The following is a 25,705-nucleotide window of genomic DNA, read 5'->3' on the forward strand; positions in this document are numbered from 1 at the left end:
AGTCTTCAGGGATGCTTTAAAAAGCTGAATTGTTGGTGCCATGGAAATGGAAAATCATCATTAGTCACTAATGCAAGTTTGGAAATGGTGTGTGACCCCTGGTTAAGAGCCAGTTAGCAGTGAAGCAGCTTCTCAAATCCTATACTCACATTCCATCTGTAGATAATAAGGTTTTAGGGCATAAACCTTCTGGGAAATCCCTATGGAGAAAGACCATCACCTAGAGTCACACTACATTCGTGTCTGCCCACTAAGTCCCTCACAGGGATTCTGTGGAAATCCAGGATGAGACCCACATATCCAGGCTCCAGGACTCTTCAGAAGCCACAGAGCATGGATTTCTCCCATGACTCAGGCACTGTCAGCCCATGCGGTGGACCCAGCAGCTGGACATCCTAGAAGCACTGCAGCCTGTGCCATGCCCCACGCCATGCAGCTTCTCATCAGCAAGCTTCTGAGGGAAGGGCCTGGGGGCTGCCCAGCAGGAACTTTTCCAAGTCCAACTGGAAGATGTGCCCCCACCTACATGTTTTCAATCAAGAAAAGCCAGAAGCATACGGGGAAATGTAAAAGAAACTCGAGTGTCTGAACTTTTGAGAGGGAATAACCTCAGCACAGAAGATAGGCAGGAAAATCATCAGTCATGAGGCGTTTTTACCCCAATTATCCCCTTTCCACTAGGCTTTCTTATTGGTTCAGTATTACAATCCCTTCCTTTACCCCCACTCTTAGACCCACTGTTTTAGTGTCTTCCTGTAGTATACGCATTAAGATTGTTCCACAGGAAAAGACAGGTAGACCAACACCCGGGGTCAGTAAAGGCTGGGGAGCCTCCCGTTAATGAAGGTGCAATGGCCTTTTAAGACCACCTGGGAACTGGAGAGAAAACAGATGGAAGACCCATGAGAGAATCGAGGAAAAATAAATGAGTCATTCCCTGACCACAGATGACTTTGAAATTAGCCCCTCATACACACACACATAAACACACACACACATAAACACACACACACATAAACACACACACACACACACATAAACACACACACACCACTCACCACCCTTCTGTACTTTACTAAGGAGTCTAAAGTTACTGTCCTGAACTTTTCACTGGAACAGAAGAGTGTCCCATGACAGTTTAAGTGGCATCTCTGAATGGGAGGACACTTCTGTAACTGACATCCTGAGTATTTTTGTGGGCACAGTGACAGTGAGGAAGAAAAAGCTGCAAGAGGAGTGGGGGCGAGAGAGCAAAACCCAAGACTTTAAGCCCTGGCGACTTGGCATCGGAAAGAAGAAACTTTCGAAGCTCCTTTAAGAGCAGTGTGTTTTAGGGAATTCCCTGGTGGTCCAGTGGTTAGGACTCGGTGCTCTCACTGCCAAAGGCCCGGGTTCAACCCCTGGTTGGGGAAGTAAAATCCCACAAGCCAAGAGGCGCGGCCAAAACGAAAAAAAAGAACGAACAATGTGTTTTGTTTTATTTTATTATTTTATTTTATATATATATTTCTAACATCTTTATTGGAGTATAACTGCTTTACAATGGTGTGTTAGTTGCTGCTGTACAACAAAGTGAATCAGCTATATGCATACATATATCTCCATATCCCCTCCCTCTTGCGTCTCCCTCCCACCCTCCCTATCCCACCCCTCTAGATGGTCACAAAGCACTGAGCTGATCTCCCTGTGCGATGCAGCAGCTTCCCACTAGCTATCTATTTTACATTTGGTAGTGGATATATGTCCATGCTACTCTCTTACTTCGTCCCAGCTTACCCTTCCCCCTCCCCATATCAAGTTCATTCTCTACATCTGCATCTTTATTCCTGTCCAACCCCTAGGTTCACCAGAACCTTTTTTTTTTTTAGATTGCATATATAGAACAATGTGTTTTAAACAGAAACAGACTCATAGATACAGAGAACAAAACAGGTTGTTGCTAGAGGGGAGGGGGTTGCTAGAGGGGAGGGGGTTGTGGGGATGAATGAAAGAGGTGAGGGAGACTGATGGTGACAGATGGTAACTAAACGTGGTGATCATCTTGTCATGTATAGAAATATTGAATCACTATATTGTGCACCTGGAGCTAACGATTATACTTCAATTAAAAAATTAAAATTAGAAAAAGCTTTATTGAGGTATAATTGACACAGTAAGCTGCATATATTTAAGTTGTACAATTTAAGTTTCGACATACGCAAATACCCATGAAACTATCACCTTAATCAAGATAGTGAACATAACCATCTTCCCCTAAGTTTCCTCATGCCTCATTATAATCCCTCCCTGCAGCCTCTCCTGCCCATCCCCCTTCCAGGGCAATACCTAAACTGCTTTCTGTCACTATAGAGAGTTTGCATTTTCTAGAGTTTTACATAAATGCAATCATACACTATATACTCTTTCACGTCTGGCTTTTTTCAGTCAGCATAATTATTTTGAGATTTATCTATGTTTTCACGTGCATCAATAGTTCCTTCCTTATACTGCTGAGCAGTTTTCCACTGTATGGCTACAGCAAAATTTATCTGTTCACCCTGTTTATGGACACTTGGGTTGTTTCCAGTTTTTGCAAATAAACCTGCTATAAGAAATGTTTAAAAAGAAAGAAAGAACAGTGTAGTTTCTTCTGACAAGTTGGTCAAGGGCTTATTCAAAGTTTGCAAGTCCTGCCATCTCTCTCTGACACCACCTGGCATCCTGGAGTACAATTCTGCTGATAACCCCTGGAGTCAGGGTCAGGCTCCACAGGCCAAAGGACACAGTCCCAGCAAGACTGCCCTCACTTCAGACCCCAGCCACACTTCAGGGGGTCCCCAGGCCACCCACACTTCTGACCAACTGGCTACACACACATCCAGAAGGCTTAGTCTGGTCTGCTATAACAAAAATGCCATAAACTGGGTGGCTTAAACAAAAACACTTATTTCTCACAGCTCTGAAGGCTGAAGTCCAAGAAGCAGGCGCTGGCAGGTTGTGTCTGGTAAGGAACTGCTTCCTTGTTGAGAGACAGCTGTCTTCTTGCTCTGTCCTCACATGACGAAAGGGGTGAGGGAGCTCTCTGGGGTCTCACGTATAAGGGCACTAACCCCTTTCATGAGGGTGCCACCCTCTAATCACCTCCAATACCACCACACTGGGGGTGAGGTTTCAACATATGAATTGGGCGGCAGCACCAACCTCCGGTCTATAGCACATGACCTCCCTCAGCTTCAGTGTAAGTGTTACTCGAATTCACAGAGCTCAGGAAATCACTATACTTATGATTACAGTTTCATTGGAAAGGATACAGATCAAGACTGCCCAAATGAAGAGACATATGGAGTGAGGTCCAGAAGGGACACCAACCCAGAGCTCCTGTCCCTCTCCCTGTGGAATCGGGGTGTTCAGTGGAGCTGAAACCATGCACCTCAGATTGGGACTTGAACCCACATGCCGGGACTCAAACCCGGGCAAAACCCACCGTCTTCCAACTGAGATCACACACCTGGTTTCAGGACTTAATGAAGCTCAGGTTCTTGATGTCTCATGGCAGAAAGAATTCAGTGAGAAACAAAGTGATAGGTAAGAAGTGGATTTATTTAGAAAGAAACACACTACACAGACAGAGTGTGGGCCATCTCAGAAGCTGAGAGCAGCCCCAGGGTATGCGGTTCTCAGTTTTTAAAGAGGTGGGTGATTTCATAGGCTAATGAGTGGGAGGAGTATTCCAGCTATTTCAGGAAGGGGTGGGGATTTCCAGGAATTGGGCCACCGCCCACTTTTTGATCCTTATGGTGGGCCTTGGAACTGTCATGGCGCCTGTGGCTGTGTCATTTAGCTTGCTGATGTGTTACAAAGAGCGTATACCGGGCTTCCCTGGTGGCGCAGTGGTTAAGAATCCGCCTGCCAATGCAGGGGACATGGGTTCGAGCCCTGGTCCAGGAAGATCCCACATGCCACGCAGCAACTAAGCCCGTGCGCCACAACTACTGAGCCTGAGCTCTAGAACCCACGAGCCACAGCTACTGAGCCCACGTGCCACAACTATTGAAGCCCGTGCACCTAGAGCCCATGCTACACAACAAGAGAAGCCACCACAATGAGAAGCCCACGCACCGCAACAAAGAGTAGCCCCTGCTCGCCGCAACTAGAGAAAGCCCGCGCGCAGCAACAAAGACCCAACGCTGCCAAAAATAAAAATAAATAAAATAAATACATTTAAAAAGAAGAAGAGTGTATACTGAGGCACAACGTCTAGTGAAGTCGACTTGTCCTCCAGCTTGGACTCATTTGCTTCTAATCAGTTTATGTCATGTCCTCGGGCTATGTCATTCTTTCAAAGGTTGTGCCCTGCCCTCTTCCCTCCTGTTTCAGGTCTTTGGGGTGACCAGCTTTTATCAGGCACGACTGATTGAATCACTGACCACATATTTCAACTCGATTTCCAGCCCCTCTCCCCTCCTGGGGGGTAAGGCTGGCTCAGGGAGACCAACCCTCTCATCTCACGCCTGGTCTCTCTGCCGACCAGCCCCGATCCTGGGTCATCTCACTTCTTAGCATAAATTCAGGTGTGATCCAAGGGGCTCATGAATAATAAGGACGCTCCTATTACTGGGGAAATTCCAAGGATTTAGTATCTCCCCAGCAGGAACAAGAGACAACAGCCAGTCAAATTATTATTCAACAACCTCAAATCCACACCAAGCCCAACTCCTACCTCTCTTCAAACAAGGATAAAATCGTGAACAGGGCCCACTGCTGGCTGGTTTTTGTTTCATTTTTTCAACTTTTTATTATAGAAAATTTCAAACAGAGATAACAATAGAAGGCATAATACAATGAACCCTCCCACTTCCATCACTGTTGCCCTGATTACCCCATTTACCTTTTCACTCATACCCCTCCCCTTCCTCCCCACCCACATCCTGAGGCAAAGCCCAGAAGGACATCTTATCCGGCTGAGATTTCTGCATCGAAAGCTTCCTGAGTGGCTGCCACACCCATGACAGCCTCAAATGGGCTATAGTTCTGCTGAAATCCCAGCCCCCAGGCATCTGGGTGGGGGGCAGCCAGGGGCCCTTGGACACCTCATTTGCTGACTCCAGCATGACAGGTAAGTAACACTTTCTACACACACTGCAATGTGTGAAACAATACCACACACAGCTTTATTGCATTCAAAGCTTCTAAGGCATGTCAGCGGGCCCTGGCTCTGGTATTTCTCGTGGGTTTCAGAAGATCTGTGTCTACAGCCCTTATTATCTCTGAAAGAATCAACTCTTAAAAATATAAGCTCAAGAATATAAGCTTAAATACTCCTAATTATTTAAAATCAATACAGTGGGGCAGAATAAGGTAAGAAATAATGTATCAGTATTATGTATAGATCACAGACCCATTTCAGAGTAATTATAACAGGAGAACCAATCAATCAGCCCTTGAATAATAATGAACACTTGACCCTGACCTTACGTTTGTCACACCAGGGTGACTGAGACAGCCCCTGATACCTAGGTTGGGAGAGTGTTTTTATGTCTGCGTATCTGGGAAGTTCTGACCCTTCCCCCAGGGTACCAGGGGCATCTAAGGAGGCACCTCCTCCATAATGGGATGTCAAGAGCGGTGAGTGGAGTCATCCGATACCTCCCCATCTGACTTACTTTGCAAAACGGGAAGTCAGATGAACACAAAATTTCCCCCAACTCTAGGACGCTAGTGTCGGGCACCGGCCCCGCAAGTCAAGGGAGGGGACGTAAAGTCTCACCACTGGAAACAGAATGGTTCGGAATGCCCCTCAGTTCACGCAAAGAACCCACACAGGGCTCACCTTGGGTTACCTGCTTGCCTCTCATCAACACAGGGGCTCATGCTTCCCTTTCCTGAGCTGGATGACAGATCATCAGGGAACAGCCCTCTTGGCTGCCCTCATTTCTGCAGAAGAGCCCAAGCAGGACCCGTGGTTTAATCTTCGGCATTCCCCTCTGAACCCAGCTGTTTCCCGAGTATAAACTGGCTTCAAACAAGGCGTTTGTTTCAGGAGATCGATGAAGATGCTTTGGACCATCTCCAAAAGCAGAGAAGAATCAACAAAGAACTTTTCTTCCCAGGAGCAAAGAAAGAAAACTTTTAAAAACCACATTTCAGCTATCGCAGGGGGATCTTCCCTACAAAGATGATTTCTCTCCCAAGGAAGTGGAAGTTCTTGTTGGGAGGTGACACAGATGAACACATCTGTCAGAAATATCAAGTGCTCTGGGCCTGGCTAGAGTGCCCTGGGGGCCCAGCACAAGGCTCCAGAAGCACTAACTTGTCAAACATCCATGTGGACAGGCCTGGGGTCCCCGTCTCCAGCGGTATTATTATCCTTTTCATACCACAAGGAGCCTGACCTCAGCTCTCCTCTTGGCAAAGCCCAGAGCAGGACACATTTCACCACAAGAGGTTCCATTTCTCTCACTTTGGGGATCAGAACTTACATCCTGACAGTATCAGGATATAAGGAGCTTGGGAAATTCCAGCAATCCATTCACTCCCGCCATGAGTGGACTGGGGTTATTTTCACTGCACAGAAACACTGCAGGAAAAATAGCTCCTTGTGCTGAAGCCTGGCAGCTTCTTTCCTCCCTGCTCCTTAAGTCTTCCTGACCCTTTGCCTGGTCAATTCCTACATCTGGAATTGGCTCAAACGAGGAGGAAAGTAGAAAGGGCTAGGGCTGGTGACAGGCCTCGAACTCACACAAGGACCAGTGCTGGGTTGAACGGGAATGTTGCTGTTTCCCATGCATCTGCTAGAAGGCCCTTCTGGCCATAGGTAGTCAGCCCAGCAGGTGACCTAGTATGGTCCCTGAGGTAGCCACACCTGGCCTGTCTGCCTGGCAGCGGGCTTAGCTGAACGTTCAACTGTGCTGGCCACGGTGGCATCTCCACCAGCCAGTGCAGGATCTCACAATCCTGGGGAGCAGAGGCTGTCGCTGAGGAGGGTGATCAGTAAGAAGGCAAGAGGCTCCACTCAGAAGAAAACCTCCAACTGTGAACGCAGTCAGGGTCCCTCTTGCCTGGTGAAGAGCCTTGCCCCAAAGCCTGGGCTAGGGGAAGAAAGCTCTGTAGTTGTAACCAAGGCATCTCTGCTGAGATGCCTTTCACAATACATGAGAGTGGGAGGGGCTTCTAGCCACATGGGACCTGGGTCACCTTGACCCTGAATCACAAATCCAAAACAGGCTGATTCAGGTTATGGTTTGAAATCTTAGACTGAAAAGGGTCCTGTTGGACTCAACATTTTAAAACCATGGATGGGGTGTTGAGGTCCGAGACAGAAAGGGAAACAGTGGAGGAAAAGGACATACTTCTTCGGGAAACTCTGGTCTGGGTGGAGACCTGTTGTGCGCAGCTTCCCTCAAGCACAGAAAATAACCAGAGGTCTGAGCATTCACCCCAACTCCCACGTGTAGGTAGTGGAGGGTGAGTAATAATGAAATTCAGTGACTTTGGAATGTTTTAAAAAATCTATAGAGTTAAGTAGCTCTGTAGAGAATCATCAAAACTCCAAGATTTGAAGGCTACCCCAGACAGCAGAGAGGCAGACCCCAGAGGCCTAAGGAAGAACCCACAGTGGCTATAGATTATGTCCAAGAGCAGAGGGGCACTAAGGACTTCACTCCGCAAAGCCGCACCCGGCCACCGGGCAGCCTGGAGATCTACCAGAACAAGGGGGGGGGGGGGTCATCCTGCCTGATGGGCAGCAGAAGGCAGAAAGGCTTCCTCACCCATAACGCAATCACCCCATCCCTTTCCCTGGCCAAACCCATCCTCTTAGCCCATCTCCCTATCCTCCCACCCTCACCAGCTCCCCTCCCATCCTTTCAGCCCTTGGGGACTCTCAGGAACCTCCCTGAGAGCTCCACCTACATACAGCATTTTCACTAGAGTCCCGGGCACTGCACAGGCAGTCAGGCCAAGCGTCCAGAGCCCGCCTACTTGGAGGAGCAGATGGAGAGCGTGGCGCCCGTGGTGAACAGCCAGAAGGCCGGGTACAGAGCTTCAGTAAAGTCCACCTTGTACTTATACAACAAGTGGACCTTGTCAGCCACGGCGAAGAAGATGACAAAGCCATGGTCGCAGTTGAGAAGCACGCCCACTCGTGAGGCCTTTGTGGAGGGCAGGGTTTTCTCCACGTTGTTGTGCCAGGCAGAAATCTTGGTATTGAACCACTCCACGCACCAAGAGGCACTGTTGCGGCCAAGCCGGCTCTCGTGGCCCTGCCGTTCCATGCTGCCATAGCAGACGCCCACCCCACAGAAGTTGTTCTTCTGCAGCTCCACCTCCCAGTAGTGGATCCCTTTCTTGTAGCAGTGCAGGCCCAACACCTGAGAGCAGTATGTGAACCTCTGGGGATGTGATCGGTAGTTTTGGGGTACGTCAGCCACAGAAGCTACGGTGTAGTCCTTGGACAGAGTCACCTTGTTGTGGGCAGTGTTGTAGTCCAGGACGACTTTAACAGTATCTAAGGGAGCACCAAGGAGTCAGTTACAAGGAGCCCAAAGTGCTCTCACTTTCAATCCTTTTCCTAACTGGTCATATTTATTCATTTGTTTCATCCATCCATTCTATCTAGCCAGGCGGACATTTGTCCATCTCTCTATCCATCAATCCAGCCATCTGTGCATCTATTAGTCACCATCTCTCTGTCTATTCCTCCATCTAAGACCATTTATTGAGCCCCTGGCTTATGCCAGATTCCATGCAGGATGTACAACCATGAACCAGACACGGTGCCTGGCCTTGTGGAGCTCACACTCCCACAAACAAGGCAAGCCCGTCAGTAATGACAGCACTACGGGCCCTGCACTCTGCTAAAGGGCAGGCACACTGCTGGAGGGACACAGCCACGGGGCAACGGCTAAAGGGTGGGGAGAGCACAGGGGAACACTTCACAGGTGGGCTAGAATTGGAGCTGGCGACAGGAAGAGGAAGAGAATTAAACAGAGGAGAGCAGAGGAGGGAGAAAGGCTATGCTCGGCAGAGGGGACAGTGAAGGCAAACGTGGAGTCACGAGGACGGTGGACAGGTGCTGGGACCAGGGAAGGCTGGGCAGCTGGGAGCACAGAGGCCACAGCAGGAGGAGAGGGACACATGGGGCCACAAGTAGAGAGCTCAGCGGTCTAGACTTGAATTGGTTGCAACGGGGAACCAGTCAAGGTCTGGAAGCACACCCATGACCTGAATATACTCCTTGGCTGGGACACGAGCATGGCCTCCCCGTCCTTCCTGCCACACTTCCAGCCAGTTCTGGCAAGTCCGAAGACTGAGCAGAGATGAGTGCTGTCCCCACCCTCCACCTCCTCCCCAGGACACACCCATCTCTGCCCCTCTGCTCACAGGGAACCCTGGACCAGTGGGAGACAGCAGGCAGAGAAGACAATCCCTAGCTCGGGAATTCAGGACTGGGGTTATCTGCCACTCCCTGGCTCGGGGGCTCAGGGAAGGATACTTTGCTCCGGTTTTCCCCCAGGGCAAAATGAATGGCCTGGGAAAATGTCCTCTAAGATCCTAAGTCCCTAGAACTCGCTTCCTCTGCTTACACGGCTGTATCACAGAGCACAGGGGGCCCCACAAATGGGGGGCGGTGGGGGGAGGCGCCGGCCCGAGAACCAGCCATCCACTGCTCCCCACCAAGCCTGCTGTGGCTGTGGGGAAAGGAGGGCCAGAGCGCACTTTGCAGAGAGAGGTTATGGCCACTGCGTGGAAGTGAGCACAAGTGGAGGATGCTCTGTGGGTGAAGCTACGGGCGGGTGGCCCCTAGGCTGGCCTGGAGGAAGGAACTCCCACCACTTCCGGGCTGGAAGCCAGAGGGGAGCAAGTAAGGATGTGACAGAGTAGAGCACAGTGGGTCCTCTAGGGGAGAGGCTGACCAAGCTAGACAGAGGCAAGGGTAAGCAAGCCAGCAGCTACTCACACTCCAGAAGCTCAGGCCTGGACTTGGCTAGGAAGGTCTCCAGCACCTTGGCCTTGAGAGTCACTGGGGTCAACGGTCTGGCGGGGACTTTGGCCTCAGCTGGATGAAGAAGACAGAGATGTTTTCAGAACAAACTCAGGGTGGGCAGCCCACTGCCCCTGGCCCACCAGAACTCACCCTCCTGGCCAGTTTGTTTGAGATCCACTAAATGTTCTGGGGCTCCGAAGGTGGGAAGCTTGCTGGCTGAGACAAGGATTGGGGAGGAGACGCATGAGTTGGGGACGTGACAGGGTGACCTGATGGCCTATACTCCCTGCCACGCTGATTCTCAAGAGCTGCTTCCACAAACACACACCTGGACAGCCACGGCGACACAAATGAGTCCAGACAGGGCAACACTCATCCTATTGGTCTTATGCATTTACACTTGCCGCCTCCAAGCCCAGGCCTGGCTGCCAGCACGGGACACAGTCACAGAGCCCAGACCCCCGAACCCCATGGCTCAGCCTTCCCTGCTGGCATTCAGTTCTACACTCAGGCACTCAAGAAACAAAGAGATGCAGAAATGCGTAACTTACCAGGTTTCTTGGGTTTCTTTTCTTCTTCTGAAAAAGAAAATTTTCAGAATTAACATATTTTAAACACAATGACCCTTTCAAAACACCATAATAGCAATCAATGCACTAATGTGACCCACGCAAATAAAGCTAGGATGTTTTAAACTCGAAAAGTATAAGGGGTCAACAGGCAAATCAATCTACGGTGATAGAAGCCTGAATCATGGTTTTGGTAGGGAGGGGGCTCACTAATAAGCAGCAGGAACGAATTTCCTGGAATAATGGAAATCTTTATCCTGATCTGGGTAATGGTAACACAGATGTGTGCATTTGTCAAAATTAATCTAACTGTACTTTTAAGATCTGGGCATTTTACTGTAGTATTAAATTATATCTCCACAGAAGAAAAAATGCAAAAACAAACACAAAAAAAGACCCACATAGGGAGCCGGCCAAAAAAATGTGCTTGCCAAGTATCACGACAGTCTTTAGAAAGTATCACGAGTGTGTGCCTGTGGGAACTGAGTTTAGCTAAAACACCCGTCCGCAAAGCGTGGTCCCCAAACCAGTAGCATCAGCATCACCTGGGAAGCTGTAGGGATGCAAATTCTCAGACCCACCCAGACCAGCTGAAACTGAGAGTCTGGGGGTGAGGCTCAGAAGTCTGTCTCTTACAAGCCCCTGGGATTGCGATGAGGGCTCAAGTTTGAGCAGGCTAGAAGATTTCAGGTTCCCTTTCTGCCACCTTCCCCACCACTGAAATGCCAAGGGGGGTTTTGGATCTCATCCCTGCCTGCCTGCAGGATCCTGTACATTCCAGACCAGCCCTGCTCTCTCCCCTCCCTGGTCCCACATGCCCCACTGGCTCCCCGTTCCTCCCGCTTCAGAGCCGTATTTCTCGGGAGTCGTTCTCACTCTTCCCATCTCCCCCCTGCTCCTCTCCTGCCCACTGCCACTGGACCAGCATCTTGGCAGGACCCCGGGCTATGAGCTTGGCCTCAGGCAAAGGGCCCCCTCCCCAGTCATCACGATTCTTAGAAGCCTCATCCACAGTGATGAGCCTACCCCTTCCTTGCCTGTTTCCCCGCCTCAGCCCCCCACAGCTCACTCACGTGAAGCGCGGGGCTTATGAAGTGGGGCAGCGGGAAGGAGGCTTTCAGGAGTTGTGCCTTGAGAAGGCCACAGGTTTACAGTACCTCCCTCTTCACACAAGGTGCCCTTCCACGTTTTCAGGCTCCGCTGATGGCTCCCTCCTCACCTGTCCCAGGCATCCCAGTCCCCGACCCCATTCCACTCAGGAACTGGTACCACACATTTGTCTGCCAAAGACAACCACTAAACACTAACACCAAGCAAACAACAACAAAAACCAGCCCGGAGTTCTCTCATCCCAACCACCCAATGGGGGCAGCCCTCCTCCGTCCTCACTGACTTTTTGGCCAACAGTTCGGTGACATATGCCCGTCCTTTAGAGAGCTTTCACCATCAGTGTCCCATGTGAACCTCACACAATAATCCCATGAGGTGGACATCATTATGGTCCAAATTTGACAGATGAGGAAACTGAGGACCATTCTTCACCCCAGCCCCATCTCAACAAGGTGATTTCGCCCCCAAGGGGGAGCAAAAATTGATTCTTAGGAGGTGAGGGGGAGAGAAGGATGGAAAAAACTTGTTCTTTTTATGTATAAAAGCACAGTATATAAACAGATATATCGTATGTGCGGTATTAAAATTTCATGGATGGGGGTGATTAGGAAAATAATTTCTAAAAGGGCCTGAGAGGTAAGAGCAAAGGAGGGCAACAGGGAAAAAAGGTTGAAGAGCTCTGTGATGGCAGAAACACATCCCAACCCGAGGCTGAACGGCACTGGGCTACGGTGAGGCTCAGCCTCTGCTCAGGGGGTCACCCCAAATGCCAGAACTCGGGCATCGTAAGTATTTCTCAAGACAAGCCAGCTTCGGTCATCTTGCCGTTCCAGGCAGTCAGAATATCCAGTGCTGATGGCCGGTCCTCCCGCGTGCCCCAGCAGGGCTCCTGCAACAGTCCTGCCACCTCCCCTCAGTGGGGTCAGGCAGCACTTGCCTCCAGGTGCGCCCGGGCCCCGCGGAGCCTGGGATGGGCTGTGCCCCACTGAAAGGAGCCGTGACGCCTGCCAGTGCCTCAGCCCGAGCACCGCCTGCCACAGTCGCTGCTGCCCCAGGGACAGAGGTGGGCTTACTTTACTTACTTGGGATCTTCTTCACAGGCCGTGGGGGTTTCGGCATGTGCGGCAGGTCATGTCCTCCAGGGCCCCCTGTGCCAAAGAAGAAGAGGGTTGTCGATGCGGCTCTTCCGAACCAAGCCTAGGAGCCAGCCCCGCGGTCGGCAGGCGGGGAGAGGCTTACAAAGTTGATTTCCGCTGACCTTCCCCATCCGATCACTTACAAGCACTAGAAACAAGATAACTGAAAGACAAATTCGGTGTGTTCCCTCTTTCCTCTGCCTTAACATGCAGCCAGGGTGGAGTCTTTCCTCCACCAGCACCCAGCTCCATGACCTCTGAACCGTCCGTGAGCTTTGGTTTCTTCCGACGTATGACGGGGCTGACTCTCCTCGCTCGTGGTGGTGAGATCAAGATGTCTGGCATGTCGTGGTAGCTCCTTTCCCTCTGGTTCCTCTCACCCCTCCGTCCCCAGACCAGTGATCACTGACATAGCAGGAAAACAAGTATGCAGGGCTAATCCATCAGTGGCTTTCCCCTCTGTGCCAGGCGCTGGGGAGAGTGCTGGATGAAAACAGACCCAGCCCCTGCCCTCACTGATCACAGTCTGGTGAATGGCAAGGAAGAGTAAAATGACAGATGCGCTAAGGGCCCCGAGGGATGATAAGGACCCGGCAACCTGGTCTGAGGAAGAGGAGTGGCAACAGGGGAGGTTTGCTGAGAAATGGAATGTTTCAACTGACCTCTGAAGGGTGACAGGAGTCACCTGGTGAAGATGTTGGAGTCTGAGCCCTCTAGGCAGTGGGGGAGCATGTACAAAGGCCCTGTGGCAGGAAGCTTAACATTTTTTTTTTTTTTAAGCTTAACATATTTGAAGAATTGTAGAGTGTAGAGGGATGTATGGGAGGAGGGGGTAACTTCAGGGCTAAAGAGACAGACGGGGCCTGACCAGGCAGGGGTTGACAGCCAGGGTCAAGAGTCTGGTCTGCAATCTAAAAGCAATGGAAAGTCTCTGAACAGGAGGCAGGGGAGAAGGTGCCAAGAAATCAGATTTGCATCCTGAAAAGCTCTCTCCAGCTGCAACAGGAGTGGATGCAGAGGGACTCATTAGGAAGCTGCCACGGGTGATTGCAATGGACAGCAGGTGACTGGTGGCTGGCAGTGAAATCAGCTGACTGAAGCACGAGATATTTAAGAAGCAAAATCTGACAATGGGTTGGATATAAGTGGAAGGGCAGGGGGTATCAAGGAGGAGTTCCATGTTTCTCTGACCCCCAAACTAGCCACTTCCCTACCAAATAACACTGACAACCCAGAATCCATTCAACCCATCTGAGCCAACCTCAGACTCACAAAAAAAAGCCTATCTAGAAAGACCCTTCATAACATCCAGCCCCCAAAAATATTTTAGGAAGGACAGCTACAATCTCAGGAAGAGGCAAAAACTCCCCACTACCTCCTAGGTGGAGGGCAAATGTTTTATAACCCCCGAAACTCAAGCCCCAATGCTCCAGTTCAAGATTTCTCTCCCACCCCAAAACACTGAGGGGACACATCCCATTTCAGGGGCCCCAGTGGAAAGCATAGGAGGTTGCTAATAGTTACCTGGGATGATGAGCTCCTCAGGCTTCTTGTCCTGGAGCTGTTTGAGGTACTGCTTCAGCTCATTTTTGAGCTCAGAGGTGCCCTGACAGACACCCTTTATCAGCTCGTGATTCAGCTCCACCCTGGGGACATAGACTGGCTTCGTTGTGATTCCTTGCAGTTTTGCTGCTTTCTGCAACAAGCCAGGGGGTTAGTTCAGGCAGCTCTGGTGAAGCCAGGGCCTGGGCTCAGGCCTCATGAACCCCAGAAGGAGCTTCCCTGTGCCCATGGGCACTAAGTCTAATCAGCCTCTCAAATTAGAGCCAGAGGTCACTGGGGGTTAAAGTGCCACTTCAAGACACAGCGATCTGGAGCTGGAAGGGCCCTCAGAGGTCCCTCACCTTACAAACGGGAAAACTGAAGTCAAAAATGACAAGTGTCTTGCCAGGACCTCTGCCAATTCATGGCAGGGACAAAGCTGGGACCCAGATCTCCTGACCCCCACGGACAATGCTCTTTCCACCCCTCCAGCTGTGGCTGAAGAAGTACAGGAGACTCATCACCATCTCCATCCCGCAAGGACCAGCTCTGAACACATGTCCTGAAAATAGACAGGAATGCCTGGAAGGCTGCAGGATTCAGCCACATATCCAACGAAAAAGCAGGATCTTACAGAAGGTTCCAGGCCTGGGGACCAAATCACGTCATACAGCAACCAGAGGACCAGATGTGGACTCGGAATCCTTCTGTGGGAGCTCAAGGCGGCTAGGCCAGCAAACGGGAAAGAGCACGTGAGATGAAACTTAATGCCATCCAGCCTAGGTGTGGCTAGAAGACCCTGAACAGAGAAGAGAAGGCTGCCAGGCACTCCTGTCCCTCCTCAGGACCTGAACATGGAATCTGGGCCTTGGACGTGTCAAAGCAGCACGTCACCCAATCAACGGGCCACCCCAGAACATCTGCCGCGTGCCAGACACTCTGCCGTGCACTGGACATGCCAGGAGGGTGAAGGGCCCCGCCCGAAAAGAGCTGACAGCATTTTTCTTTTTTCTTTTTTTTTTTGGCCACACTGTGCGCCATGTGGGATCTTAGTTCCCTGACCAGGGATTGAACCCACACCCCCTGTGTTGGGAGCACGGAGTCTTAACCACTGGACCACCAGGCAGGTCCCCTGACAGCCTTTTAAACAGACATGAAAACAAGCACATCTAAAACAACGTTGTCGAGGGCAAGAGCAGAGGCAGGTAACATGCTCCGGATCGCCAGCAATGGCAGAATAACGGGATCTGAGGACAAAGGACAGGGTTTACTAGGCAGAGCCAGCCACGGCATTCCCTCCCAATGCCCAGTGCATCTGAGGAGTGCTCTGCTGTGGTCAGAGCACAGGGCATGGGCAGGGGGTGGCTGGCAAAGGCAGGCTGGTCACCAAGGTCCTGTGGGAATGTGAAATCAGAAAGGGCGGGGGGTGGTGCCTGTGCTTTAGAGAGACACTTCCAGGGGCCGTGCAGAGGCAGGATGGAGGCAAGCGGTGGAGGCCTATGCAGTAGGCAGCATGCTAAGATGGCCCCCAAGACTCCTGCCTGCCCCGGGCACACATCCTATACATCCTCTCCTCCTGAGTATGAGCATGACACTGAGTATGAAAGGATATTACTCCATGGTTAGGTTACATTACATGGGAAAACTGAAGGAATACTGAGATGTAATTAAGATCCCGAATCTGTTGGTTTTGAGTTAATCAAAAAGATGATTCTCCCAGGTGGGCCTCACTTAATCAGGTAAAAGTCCTTAAAAAAGGAACTGGGCTTTCGGGGAGGGAGAAATTCTCTGCCGGTTTTGAAGAAGCCGGCTGCCAACTCGAAAGAGGGCCACACGGCGAGGAATCACAGCAGCCTCTAGGAACTGCGGACGGCCCCTGCTGACAGCCAGCAAGGACATGGGGACCCCCGTCCTGCATTACAGGGGACTGAGTTCTGCCAACAAGAATGTGAGCTTGGAAGACAACCTTGAGCTCCAAAAGGAATGTAGCCTGGTGAGACCTCAGCCATGCCCTGAGCCACAGAAAGTGTGAGATAACAGACAGATGTTCTTCTAAGCCACTCAGTTTGTGGTAAGTTGTCATGAAATGTAGAAAACTAACACAGCATGTGTCTCAGGGATGCTTCCCATGACCTCATACAGCCTCAGCTCCTCGAGGGCCCCAACGCACCCACAGTCAACATCATGACGCTAGGCAGAAAGAGTACTCAACGCCCTCATCTTGACCCACCTCCAGAAACTCATACTCGTCCCCCTTAGTCAGGGCAAGTTCAATCTCTTCCTTCAGGGTCTGGATCTCACTCTTCTTCTTGAGGAGGATCTGATAAATGTTGTCGAACTTGCTGTTGACCCTCTTCTCCTCTTCCTTTATCTTTCGTGTGGAGTTGGCCTCTGAGGCATCAATGAGAGCCTTCATTTCCATGTATTCTTGTCTAAGCTGGTCCATCTTCCTGTGTGCAACCTCCTGAGAAGCCAAAACAAGAGGGCATCCATCAGACCGGCAAAAAAGCTAAGCCTGAGACACGGAGCGCCAGGAGCTCTTACCTATACTTCCTGGGAATACAAAGGGATGCAACCACTTTGGAGAGCAAGATCTGGTGTATCTGAAGGTGCTCATACCCTTTGACCCAGCAACTCAGTCTAGGAATATACTCTAGAAAAAATCTGGGGACTTCCCTGGTGGCGCAGTGGATAAGACCCCGTGCCCCCAATGCAGGGGGCCTGCGTTCAATCCCTGGTCAGGGAACTAGATCCCACATGCATGCTGGAACTAAGAGTTCTCATGCCACCACTAAGAAGCCCGCGAACCGTAAGTAAGGAGCCCACGTACCGCAACTAAGGAGCTGGCGAGCCACAACTAAGGAGTCCTGGAGCTGCAACTAAGGAGCCCACCTGCAGCCACTAAGACCCCATGCAACCAAGTAAATAAATAAAGAAAAAAATCTCAGAACCTGTCCAAGAGACACACAAGAATGCTCTAAGCAGCACTGTTTGAATTAGCAAAACCCTGGAAACAACCTGAATGTCTATCAATAGAAGATGGAAAATTATTCACAGGATGGAATATTAAACAGTAATAAGGGAAAAACAACTTGTAGAAGAAGACATACAGTATGATGCTCCTTACATAAAGGTTAGAAACAAACAGAATGGTAGTATTTATTGCCAAAGGAATACATTACATACATATTACAAGTATAAAGAAACACATGGGAATGTATAAATTCAGGACAGTGGTTACTTCTGGAAGAGAGGAAAGGGTATATAAAAAGGGAGAAGCAAAGCAGGGGCTTCATCTTCCATGGCGATATTTTATTTCTTAAGCTGGAAAGCAGTTCATGAGTAATTTTTTAAAGGGTATGAGGCTGCTCTAGAAAATTTCCTCTAGAACTGCGCTTTCTAATACCATAGCTACTTGCTACACGTAGCTACAGAGCACTTGAACTATGGCTAGTCCAAGTTAAGATGTGCTACAAGTGTAAAATAAAAGGAATTTGAAATATCTCATTAATACTTTATACTGATTAAAATAATACTTTGGATATACTGAGTTAAATAAAATATATTATTAAAATCAATTTCATGTGTTATTCAAATTAGAGTTATACACAGTATAAGGCTCACTTCATATTTCTAGCGGACAGCACTGCTCTAGAAGCTGCAGTTTCGCTTTACATGTTGGGAAACCTCAATAGCTCAGAATCAAACGTGACAGAAACACACATAAGAGGAACAGGAAGACTGGAACTCAATTATCTCTTTTTCTTTCTCTTTTGGCCACACTGCGCGGCACATGGCATCTTAGTTCCCCGATGGAACCCGTGCCCCCTGCAGTGGAAGCACAGAGTCTTAACCACTGGACCACCAGGGAAGTCCCGGGAATTCAATTATTTCTTTAACCAACACTTTACCCTGCCACCTCCGATGTGACTACCAATGTCCCTGAGTATTCATCCTCCTTCTGCTCCCGTCAATAAGAGAACACCCCTGGAGTTTAGACCGGCACGTGGCAGCCCAGCCGCAGACTACATTTCCCAGCATCCCCTGCAGCTGGGCTTGGTCATGTGACTAAGCTGCTCACAACAGGAGCAAAAGTGATAATGGCAACACTCTCCTTCCCCCTTCTCACAGGCTAGAGCAAAGATGTAATGGTGACCCAGCTGCAACCACAGAGATGAGGAAGGGCAATAAAAAGGAAAGATCCTGAACTCTGAAGGATCACATGGAGCAGAGCCATCCCACTAGCCTGGGTTCCTCACCTGAACTGTCACAGGGAGCAAAATAAACGGCTATCTTCTTTAAACCTCTGATTTTGAGGGGTATCTCTGTTACAGCAGTTTAGCCTGCCCCCCCACTGATACAGGTATTTTCATGTGCATCCTTTCATTTAAGCCTCATAACTCACCTCTGGAAAGAAGTTGTGATTGCTTCAAAACTAAGGCTCAGAGATCTGCCAACACAGGCTAGTATTCTAACCCACATTTCATCCAATTAAGCCACAGCTGTGGCAATAAAACTGAATGCTGCAGCTCCAGACCAGAATGCTTAAAAATCAAATCTTCTTTCAATGTAAAAGCATTGTAACCTTATAAAAACTGTAAAAAAAACTAGAGGGAAAAAAATATCCCTAATTCTACCACTCCAACACTTGCACTACTATTCCTTTATTATATTTCCTTCCAGTCTTTTTTCCTATACTTCCTGTAATGGGTTGAATGGCAGCCCCCCAAAAGATATGTCCACGTTTCGGAACTTACTTAGAAAATGAGTCTTTGCAGATGTAATTAAGGTAGGAATCTTGAGATGAGATCATCCTGGATTACCCAGGTGAGCTCTAATCCAATAGCAAGTGTCCTTATTAGAGACAAAAGAGGAGAAGACAGAGGAGGCCGTGTGAAGATAGGGACAGAGATTGGAGTGATGCAGCCACCAGCCAAGGAATGCCTGAGCCACGACAGGCTGGAAGAGGCGAGGAAGGATTCTTCCCCAGAACCTTCGGAAAGAGTGTGGCCCTGTCGACACTTTGAATTGGGACTTCTGGCCTCCAGAACTGTGGGAGACCACATTTCTGTGGTTGTAAGCCCCGTCTGCAGTAACTTGTTACAGTCGCCCTAGAAACAAATACACTTTTTAAAAATAAATAGATGCAACTTTTACTTCCTGTTTTTCTCCCCCTTAAATCATAACCACTTTTTATATGACTATATTTTAACCCTAATTTTTAATGGTTGGGCTTGTAGGTAGGCTTTGAGTCTGTGAAGGATCTCTCTGGGCACATAGCTTTTTGCATGTTCTGCAAGGCTGAAGTTGAATTCTGACACTGTGAGTGAACCTGACACAAGCCTTGTCCTCCCCAGAGGTGAAGGGAGGCTCCAGGGCCAGGCTGGTGGCGGGGAGCCCTGTCACTCACCCGCACGTCCTGCTGCCTGGCTCTCACGTCCTCCAGTGCTCTTGACGCCCCGTTGATCTGACTGTACATGACAGTCAGTTTATGCCTCAACTTGTTCTGCGGAGAAAACAAACCGAGTGAGAAAATACCCCATCCAGCCCCCCACCAGCACCCAACACCAGCGACTGCCCTCAAGTCTATCCCACAGGTGTTTCCACCACCCCAAGTCTCATCTGCTTGTAGCTTTTTTTTTTATTAAGTTTGTTTTTTTTGATGTGGACCATTTTTAAAGTCTTTATTGAATTCGTTACAATATTGCTTCTGTTTTATGTTTTGGTTTTTTGGCCACGAGGCATGTGGGATCTTAGCTCCCTGACCAGGGATCAAACCCACACCCTCTGTACTGAAAGGTGAAGTCTTAACCACTGGACAGCCAGGAAAGTCCCTGCTTGTAGCTTTTTGAAGCATTCTCATATTTACTGCCTCCCTTCATCCTTTCAGGGGAACTGGACAGTAAAGAAGTTACAAGGATAGGATTTGGAGCCAGATGGACAAGACTCAATACCCAGGCTCTCCAGCTGTCTCTCACTTGTTTCTTTGGCCATGAAATAGATATCAACGCAACTGTTCCCACCCCGCAGGGCTAGTAGGAGAATTAACTGAAGCAGGGTTAAGTCCTCAGCATAGTGCCTGGATCTTAGTCAGGACAAATGGCCTTAGTAAATTTCAGCTTGATTATGAGCTTCTTCACTAGCACCCATTTTATAGATGATGAAACTGAGGCAAAGAGGACAGCAAGGTGGTCAAGCTCACACAGACAGAACGAGCTGGGGCAGCTGCTTCAGAAAGTGGCAGGCGGGGTTGTACAAACCAAGCCTCCCACTGCAAACAACCAGAAAAGCAGACAGAATATTGGGGGAGGGGGGATCTATTAAAAACCAATGGGGAGCTAAGAAAGCAGGGAAGGATTATGTAATTAAGATCCAGAAGAAGGAAACCCAGAGAGATAAGCCTGGCATCGGGGGTTGTTCTCCCAGATCCATCTGCCAGTTCCGGAAGACAGCTGGGAGGGCCTCTGTCAGCCTCGGAGAGGCAGGTGGACAAAGATCAGAGTCCAAGGCTCACTTGATAAGCCCCACAGGCAGGGACCTCCAAGGGCTAAACCCTAGGAATAGGGACGAACCAGCAGTAAACCAGCCATCGACAGTTCAGTCCCTGAAACTGAACTAAGGTGATTCAGAATTGCTAGGCCCCTAGCCTTCAGATACAAAGGTAAATTATGCCCAGTGGAAGCTAATATCACCCAAGGCCTCTTAGTATTGCCATAAATTTTCATAGTCAATGTCCAATTTCACCCTACTCAGGTGAAATGTTGGGGCATAGAAATGGGTAGGAAAATCACCACCACCACTACCATAATGGGAGCTAGTGTTTATCATGTACTTACTCCCAGCCAGGCATTGTTCTAGTGCTTTCCATGTATTAACTATGTAAAGCTAAAAGCAACACTAGGAGGTAGAGGGTTATCCCCCCTTTACAGATGAGGTCACCGAAGCACAGAGTAATTAAGTGGCTTGCCCTGGGTCACATCGCCATTAACTAGTGTTACAAGATCCTGGTGTTACAATTACAGACTTGTGTCCAAACTGAGCACACAGGAAAATTCTAGAAAAAAATGTATGTCCCCTAACTAGCTGGCTCAACAATACTCTGGCCCTCCCTTCCTCTTCCCTGCCTCTCCCACTCCACCACTGACCTTGACTCTGGATTTGAACAACCCAGAGAGAGTCACATGGAAAGGCTAGAAGCAGAGACCAAGGCCACACTAACTCAACCCCAAAAGCCCAAGTCACTGATAGCGTTTCAGATGGGACCTCTGTGACAATGCCCTTTGACCTGGTCTCTAACAGTGGCCAAGATGAACTGTGGGCCAAAGGCAGAAGGCCAGGCCCGGGCAGATCTGGCTTCACAGGTCTCAGAGCTGGAAGAGACCTCAGAATACCTGGGGGCTGCCAGATGTTTCACCTCCAAGACTCACTCTTAGTAGTACACCCCTGAACCCTATATTCTGAAAGATTTTACCCACTATTAATCAAATGCATACAACAGTCCCCTGATGGTAGAGAGGGGCCCACAGGGCTATAGATGACGAAAGGAAAGCCACCCAAGGACTTTGACAGCAGCGACAATCCCCTAATCAAGGGTAGAGAACCTTTCGAAGTTCTGAGGATCCCTTCACAGACTGGGGACCTGGGTCCTCCACGTGGGAGGCACCGGAGTCCTGAGTCCACCCCACACCAGTGACCGGGCCAAGCTGGGCTGGCTCTGCCACCAGTACTGGCCAGCAGCAGGGCTGGAAAAGGAGACAGGTTAAAGGACTGAGCAAGCCAGGACAACGAGGGGAAGGGGAGAGATGGCAGGAAAGCCTTGTTAAAAGGATTAAAAAGCCCAGTGTGTCTGGCATACAAATAATCTGAGCGCAGACTCCAGCTCCAGGCCCTGGAGGCTGAGAGGGAGCTGGGGCTCCAGACCAGGCGGAAATGGTCCTTCTGCCCCTACTTGCCTTCAGCCTCCTGGATAAGAACTTCTAGAAGGGTCTTTCGATAGGAGCCAGGCTGCCCTAGTCCTCAGAGCCATGCATCCTGAGGCAAAGAAGATCTGGGCAGCCTAACCCCCTCCATGCAGCAAACTCTCCTCAGGGAATTTCTGAGTAACAGAAATGATAGCGGCACGTCTGTGGAGCATTAGCGAACTGTAAAACGCCATTTACGGAACACCTCATTTAATCTTCCCAATAACCTTCTGAGATAGGTACTATTATTGTGCCCCTTTTTTGAGTTCCTAGCTAGGAAGCAGAGCCAGAATTCAAACCCAAATCTCAACATCCAGCTCTGGTCAGAGCCTGTGTCAACCAGCCTGACCCTGGGGCCTGCCTACGAGGCACTTCCCACACAATTCATCCCTCCGGAGCCTCCTGGTCACCCTTGGAGGTGGGGAGGGAATGCTATTAATCCCATTTTACGGATGAAGATAAGGTTCAGAGAACTCAGTGACTTGCCCTGAACCACAGCGGATGCGGGGCAGAGCAGGGCTCCAGCCTCCGCAGGCCAGGCAGGTTCCTTCCTGCAACAGGTAGAGACCCAGGTAGTCTGGGCCTGAGATGGTGGTACCTCCAAAGTCAACTGTCAGGCACTGCCTGAGGTCTGACTTCTGGGACTCAGGGAGGAAGTACACAGAAACCCAGCTCAGACTGGAGAAGCAGACCAGGCCAGGGAGGAGCCGTGCCCGGACGGGAGCAAAGCCTTCACCCTGGCCCTGGCGCCACTGCAAACCTCCCACAGGCCTCCCGTCTCCTTTGATGATACGAGGACAGCCCTTGTTCTCCCGGACAGCACTGCCGGAGTGAAAGGAAATCAGGCTTCACTCTGGAGCTCAGACGGATGCAATGAAAGGTAGTTAGACTACACCTTTCCAGCCTCTGCCTGGAGTCCACAGGGGGAAATTATGATCCCCAAACCACTGAAATCATCACAGACCCAGAAGGCCCCTTAGGAATGAATCCACCCAGCCCCACCTCCCCACTTTACTGATGAGGGCCAGTCCTGTGCTTTAAAGCGGCACAGGAAGTATATAGGGCGCCACGGTGCAGGAGTCTGGCTGTGCATCCTGTCCAGGGATTCCTGGGACTCTGCCCACCCTCCCACCCGTAACTGTCCTCCCTGGTCGCTGGAAGTCTCTGGCTCACCAAAGGCTTTTTCTCACATGACCTCAGGAATGTCCTTTGCTCTGAACTCCGTGGACTTGGCTTTGAGGCTGGTCCATAGGGAGAAACAGCACATGTGGAGCCAGACCAGCTGGGGGCCCAATGCCCACTTGGCCACTTGGGTTAGCTCAGGTTAAATTAACTTCTCTGAACCTCCATTTCCTCAGCTGTAAATAACTAATTATACCCACCTCCCGGGTGCTACCCGGATTTATTGAGAGAACAGAGGTAACCTCCAGCGCTCATATCTGATGTTCAAAACCCTGTACTAAACATGTCAGACAAGTGCTAGGCTTAAGGCAAGCAATGTCCCTCCGTATAATGGGTGAGAGGGGTGGGGGCAGAGAAGGTGGACCAGGAATGATCCAGAAGGGCTGTATGTTCTCCCAGCCCCTTTCTACCTGGACCCTGGGGATGCCCCTGCCCTGATCTCAGGCCCAGCGAGGCCCATCCCCCGCACCCAGGTGACCCAAGTAGGCCAAGATGCCCACAGTGGTGCCCTCCGCACAACCCAGCAGGCCCAGGCTGCCCCTCTGGGCCCTCATTCGCCAGCCCTTACCTCCAGGTCAGTGCTGGCCTGACTCAGGGGCGCAGGCGAGCAGGTCTTGTGCTCCACCACGCAGATGTGGCAGATGCACTCGCCGTGCTCAGGGCAGAAGAAGTCCCGCAGCCGGTTGTGCTGGGGGCACTTGCGGCGCATCAGGTCACGGATGGGCGGCTGCAGCGGGTGGTCCCGGAAGGCGGGGCTGTCGAGATGCGGCCGCAGGTGCTCCTGGCAGAAGGAGACCGTGCACACCAGGCACGTCTTGACGGCGGCCGCCTTCAGGCAGTGGTCGCAAGGCACCCGGTCGGCCTGGTTGGGGGCGGCGGCCCGGGTGGGCGGCGTCCAGTCGTCGGGGAGCTCGGGACGGACCTGCTCGGCCTGCAGGAACTGCTCCACCACCGCACACAACACCGTGTTCTTGTGCAGCTGTGGCCGCGTCTGGAAGCCGGTGCGGCACTGCGGGCATAGGTACGGCGGGCCCTGGACGGCCCACGTCTGGTCCAGGCACGACCCGCAGAAGTTGTGGCCGCAGGGCGTGGTGACCGGCCCCTTGAAGGGCTCCAGGCAGATGGAGCACGACAGCTCCTCGGCCAGGGGGCACAGCTCCGCCATGGCCATCCTGGGGGAACCCGACGGGACGCGCTGGAACCGCGGCCGCGACTGCTGCACTATCGCCCGGAGGCCGCCAAGGAAACGAAACTGATCTGCGGGAGGGGCGGTCCCCGGGCCTTTCGGGAAGTCACGTGGGGCAGGTGGGGCGGGCCGCGCGGGGCCCCCGGGGTTGCTGACGTGCGAGTTGCGACGTTCGTACCCCGGTGGTTTCCGGGGGTTGGGTGCGGGGCGCTGGGCTCGGGGTTTCAGACGAGCCTCTCGACCACCAGGGGGTTCTTGCGGCCACTCTGCGGATGAGGAAACTGACGCCTCGAGTGGTGAACCCCGGATCCCGGGAGTGAGGGGACTACTGCACAGAAGCCCCTGCAGCAGGTACCTTCCTTCGGAGAACTCAACCGGACAGGAGTTGTCCGCACCGCCCCGCGAGCAAGGCTGTCTTATCAGGACAGGGTCTTAAAAAAATAACTGCAGGAACAGTAAACGACTGACTGCCTTTTTTTTTTTTTTTTTTAAATCCTTCCTTTCTCTTCCCTGGTCCTGGGCGCTGGCGTATCGGCTTACAATCTCTGCAGCCTGGAGCCCATGGTCACACACCCACACGCTCAGGCTTAAACTTGGTGATTTCTTTCCATGCCGCCGATATAACATGCTTTTTATTTTATTTTATTTTCCATTTCTACTTTACTGGAGTTCGGATTCATCCCAGTTTAACAAAGTTTTCCTCTCACACACATACATACACACTTGCCCGTGCACACACACACACACACACACACAAATATAATTTTGAAACATTTTTCTCAAAATTGTTTATTTAGGTTTATTTTCTTTCATTTATTTTTAGCTTTGTTTCCCTCCCTGCTCTGGCCTGGGTGCAGGTAAAGTGGGTGTACAATAAGGGAGAAGTGTTCAAGAGAGGGGATGGGGAGCTAAGAGAAAGTGTTTTGGGAGGAATAAGCTGGAGTTTGCTTTGGGGATAGGGTGGGCAGCAAAAAGGAGGACAAGGTAAATGCTAATAGTGATCACTACCATTTATTGGGCACCTGCTGGGTGCTAGACGTGTCATAGATATCCTT

The 25,705-nt window shown here is 50.6% G+C and overlaps 1 protein-coding gene across 1 annotated transcript; it reads right to left on the minus strand.

Annotated features, from left to right (window-relative positions):
* Window positions 1-1,743: 1,743 nt before the first annotated feature.
* TRIM25 (tripartite motif containing 25) lies at window positions 1,744-24,690 on the minus strand. The gene is made up of 9 exons (XM_079904548.1): window positions 24,033-24,690; window positions 19,732-19,827; window positions 16,552-16,785; window positions 14,304-14,475; window positions 12,726-12,791; window positions 10,516-10,542; window positions 10,115-10,180; window positions 9,938-10,036; window positions 1,744-8,485 (listed from the first exon to the last, which is right to left on the minus strand). Exons 1-9 carry the CDS (start codon window positions 24,633-24,635, stop codon window positions 7,956-7,958), a joined length of 1,893 nt encoding a protein of 630 aa, XP_079760674.1. The 5' UTR covers window positions 24,636-24,690; the 3' UTR covers window positions 1,744-7,955.
* Window positions 24,691-25,705: the final 1,015 nt, after the last annotated feature.

Source organism: Stenella coeruleoalba (genome assembly GCF_951394435.1).
Source record: "Stenella coeruleoalba genome assembly, chromosome: 19".
NCBI classification, from domain to species: domain Eukaryota; kingdom Metazoa; phylum Chordata; class Mammalia; order Artiodactyla; family Delphinidae; genus Stenella; species Stenella coeruleoalba.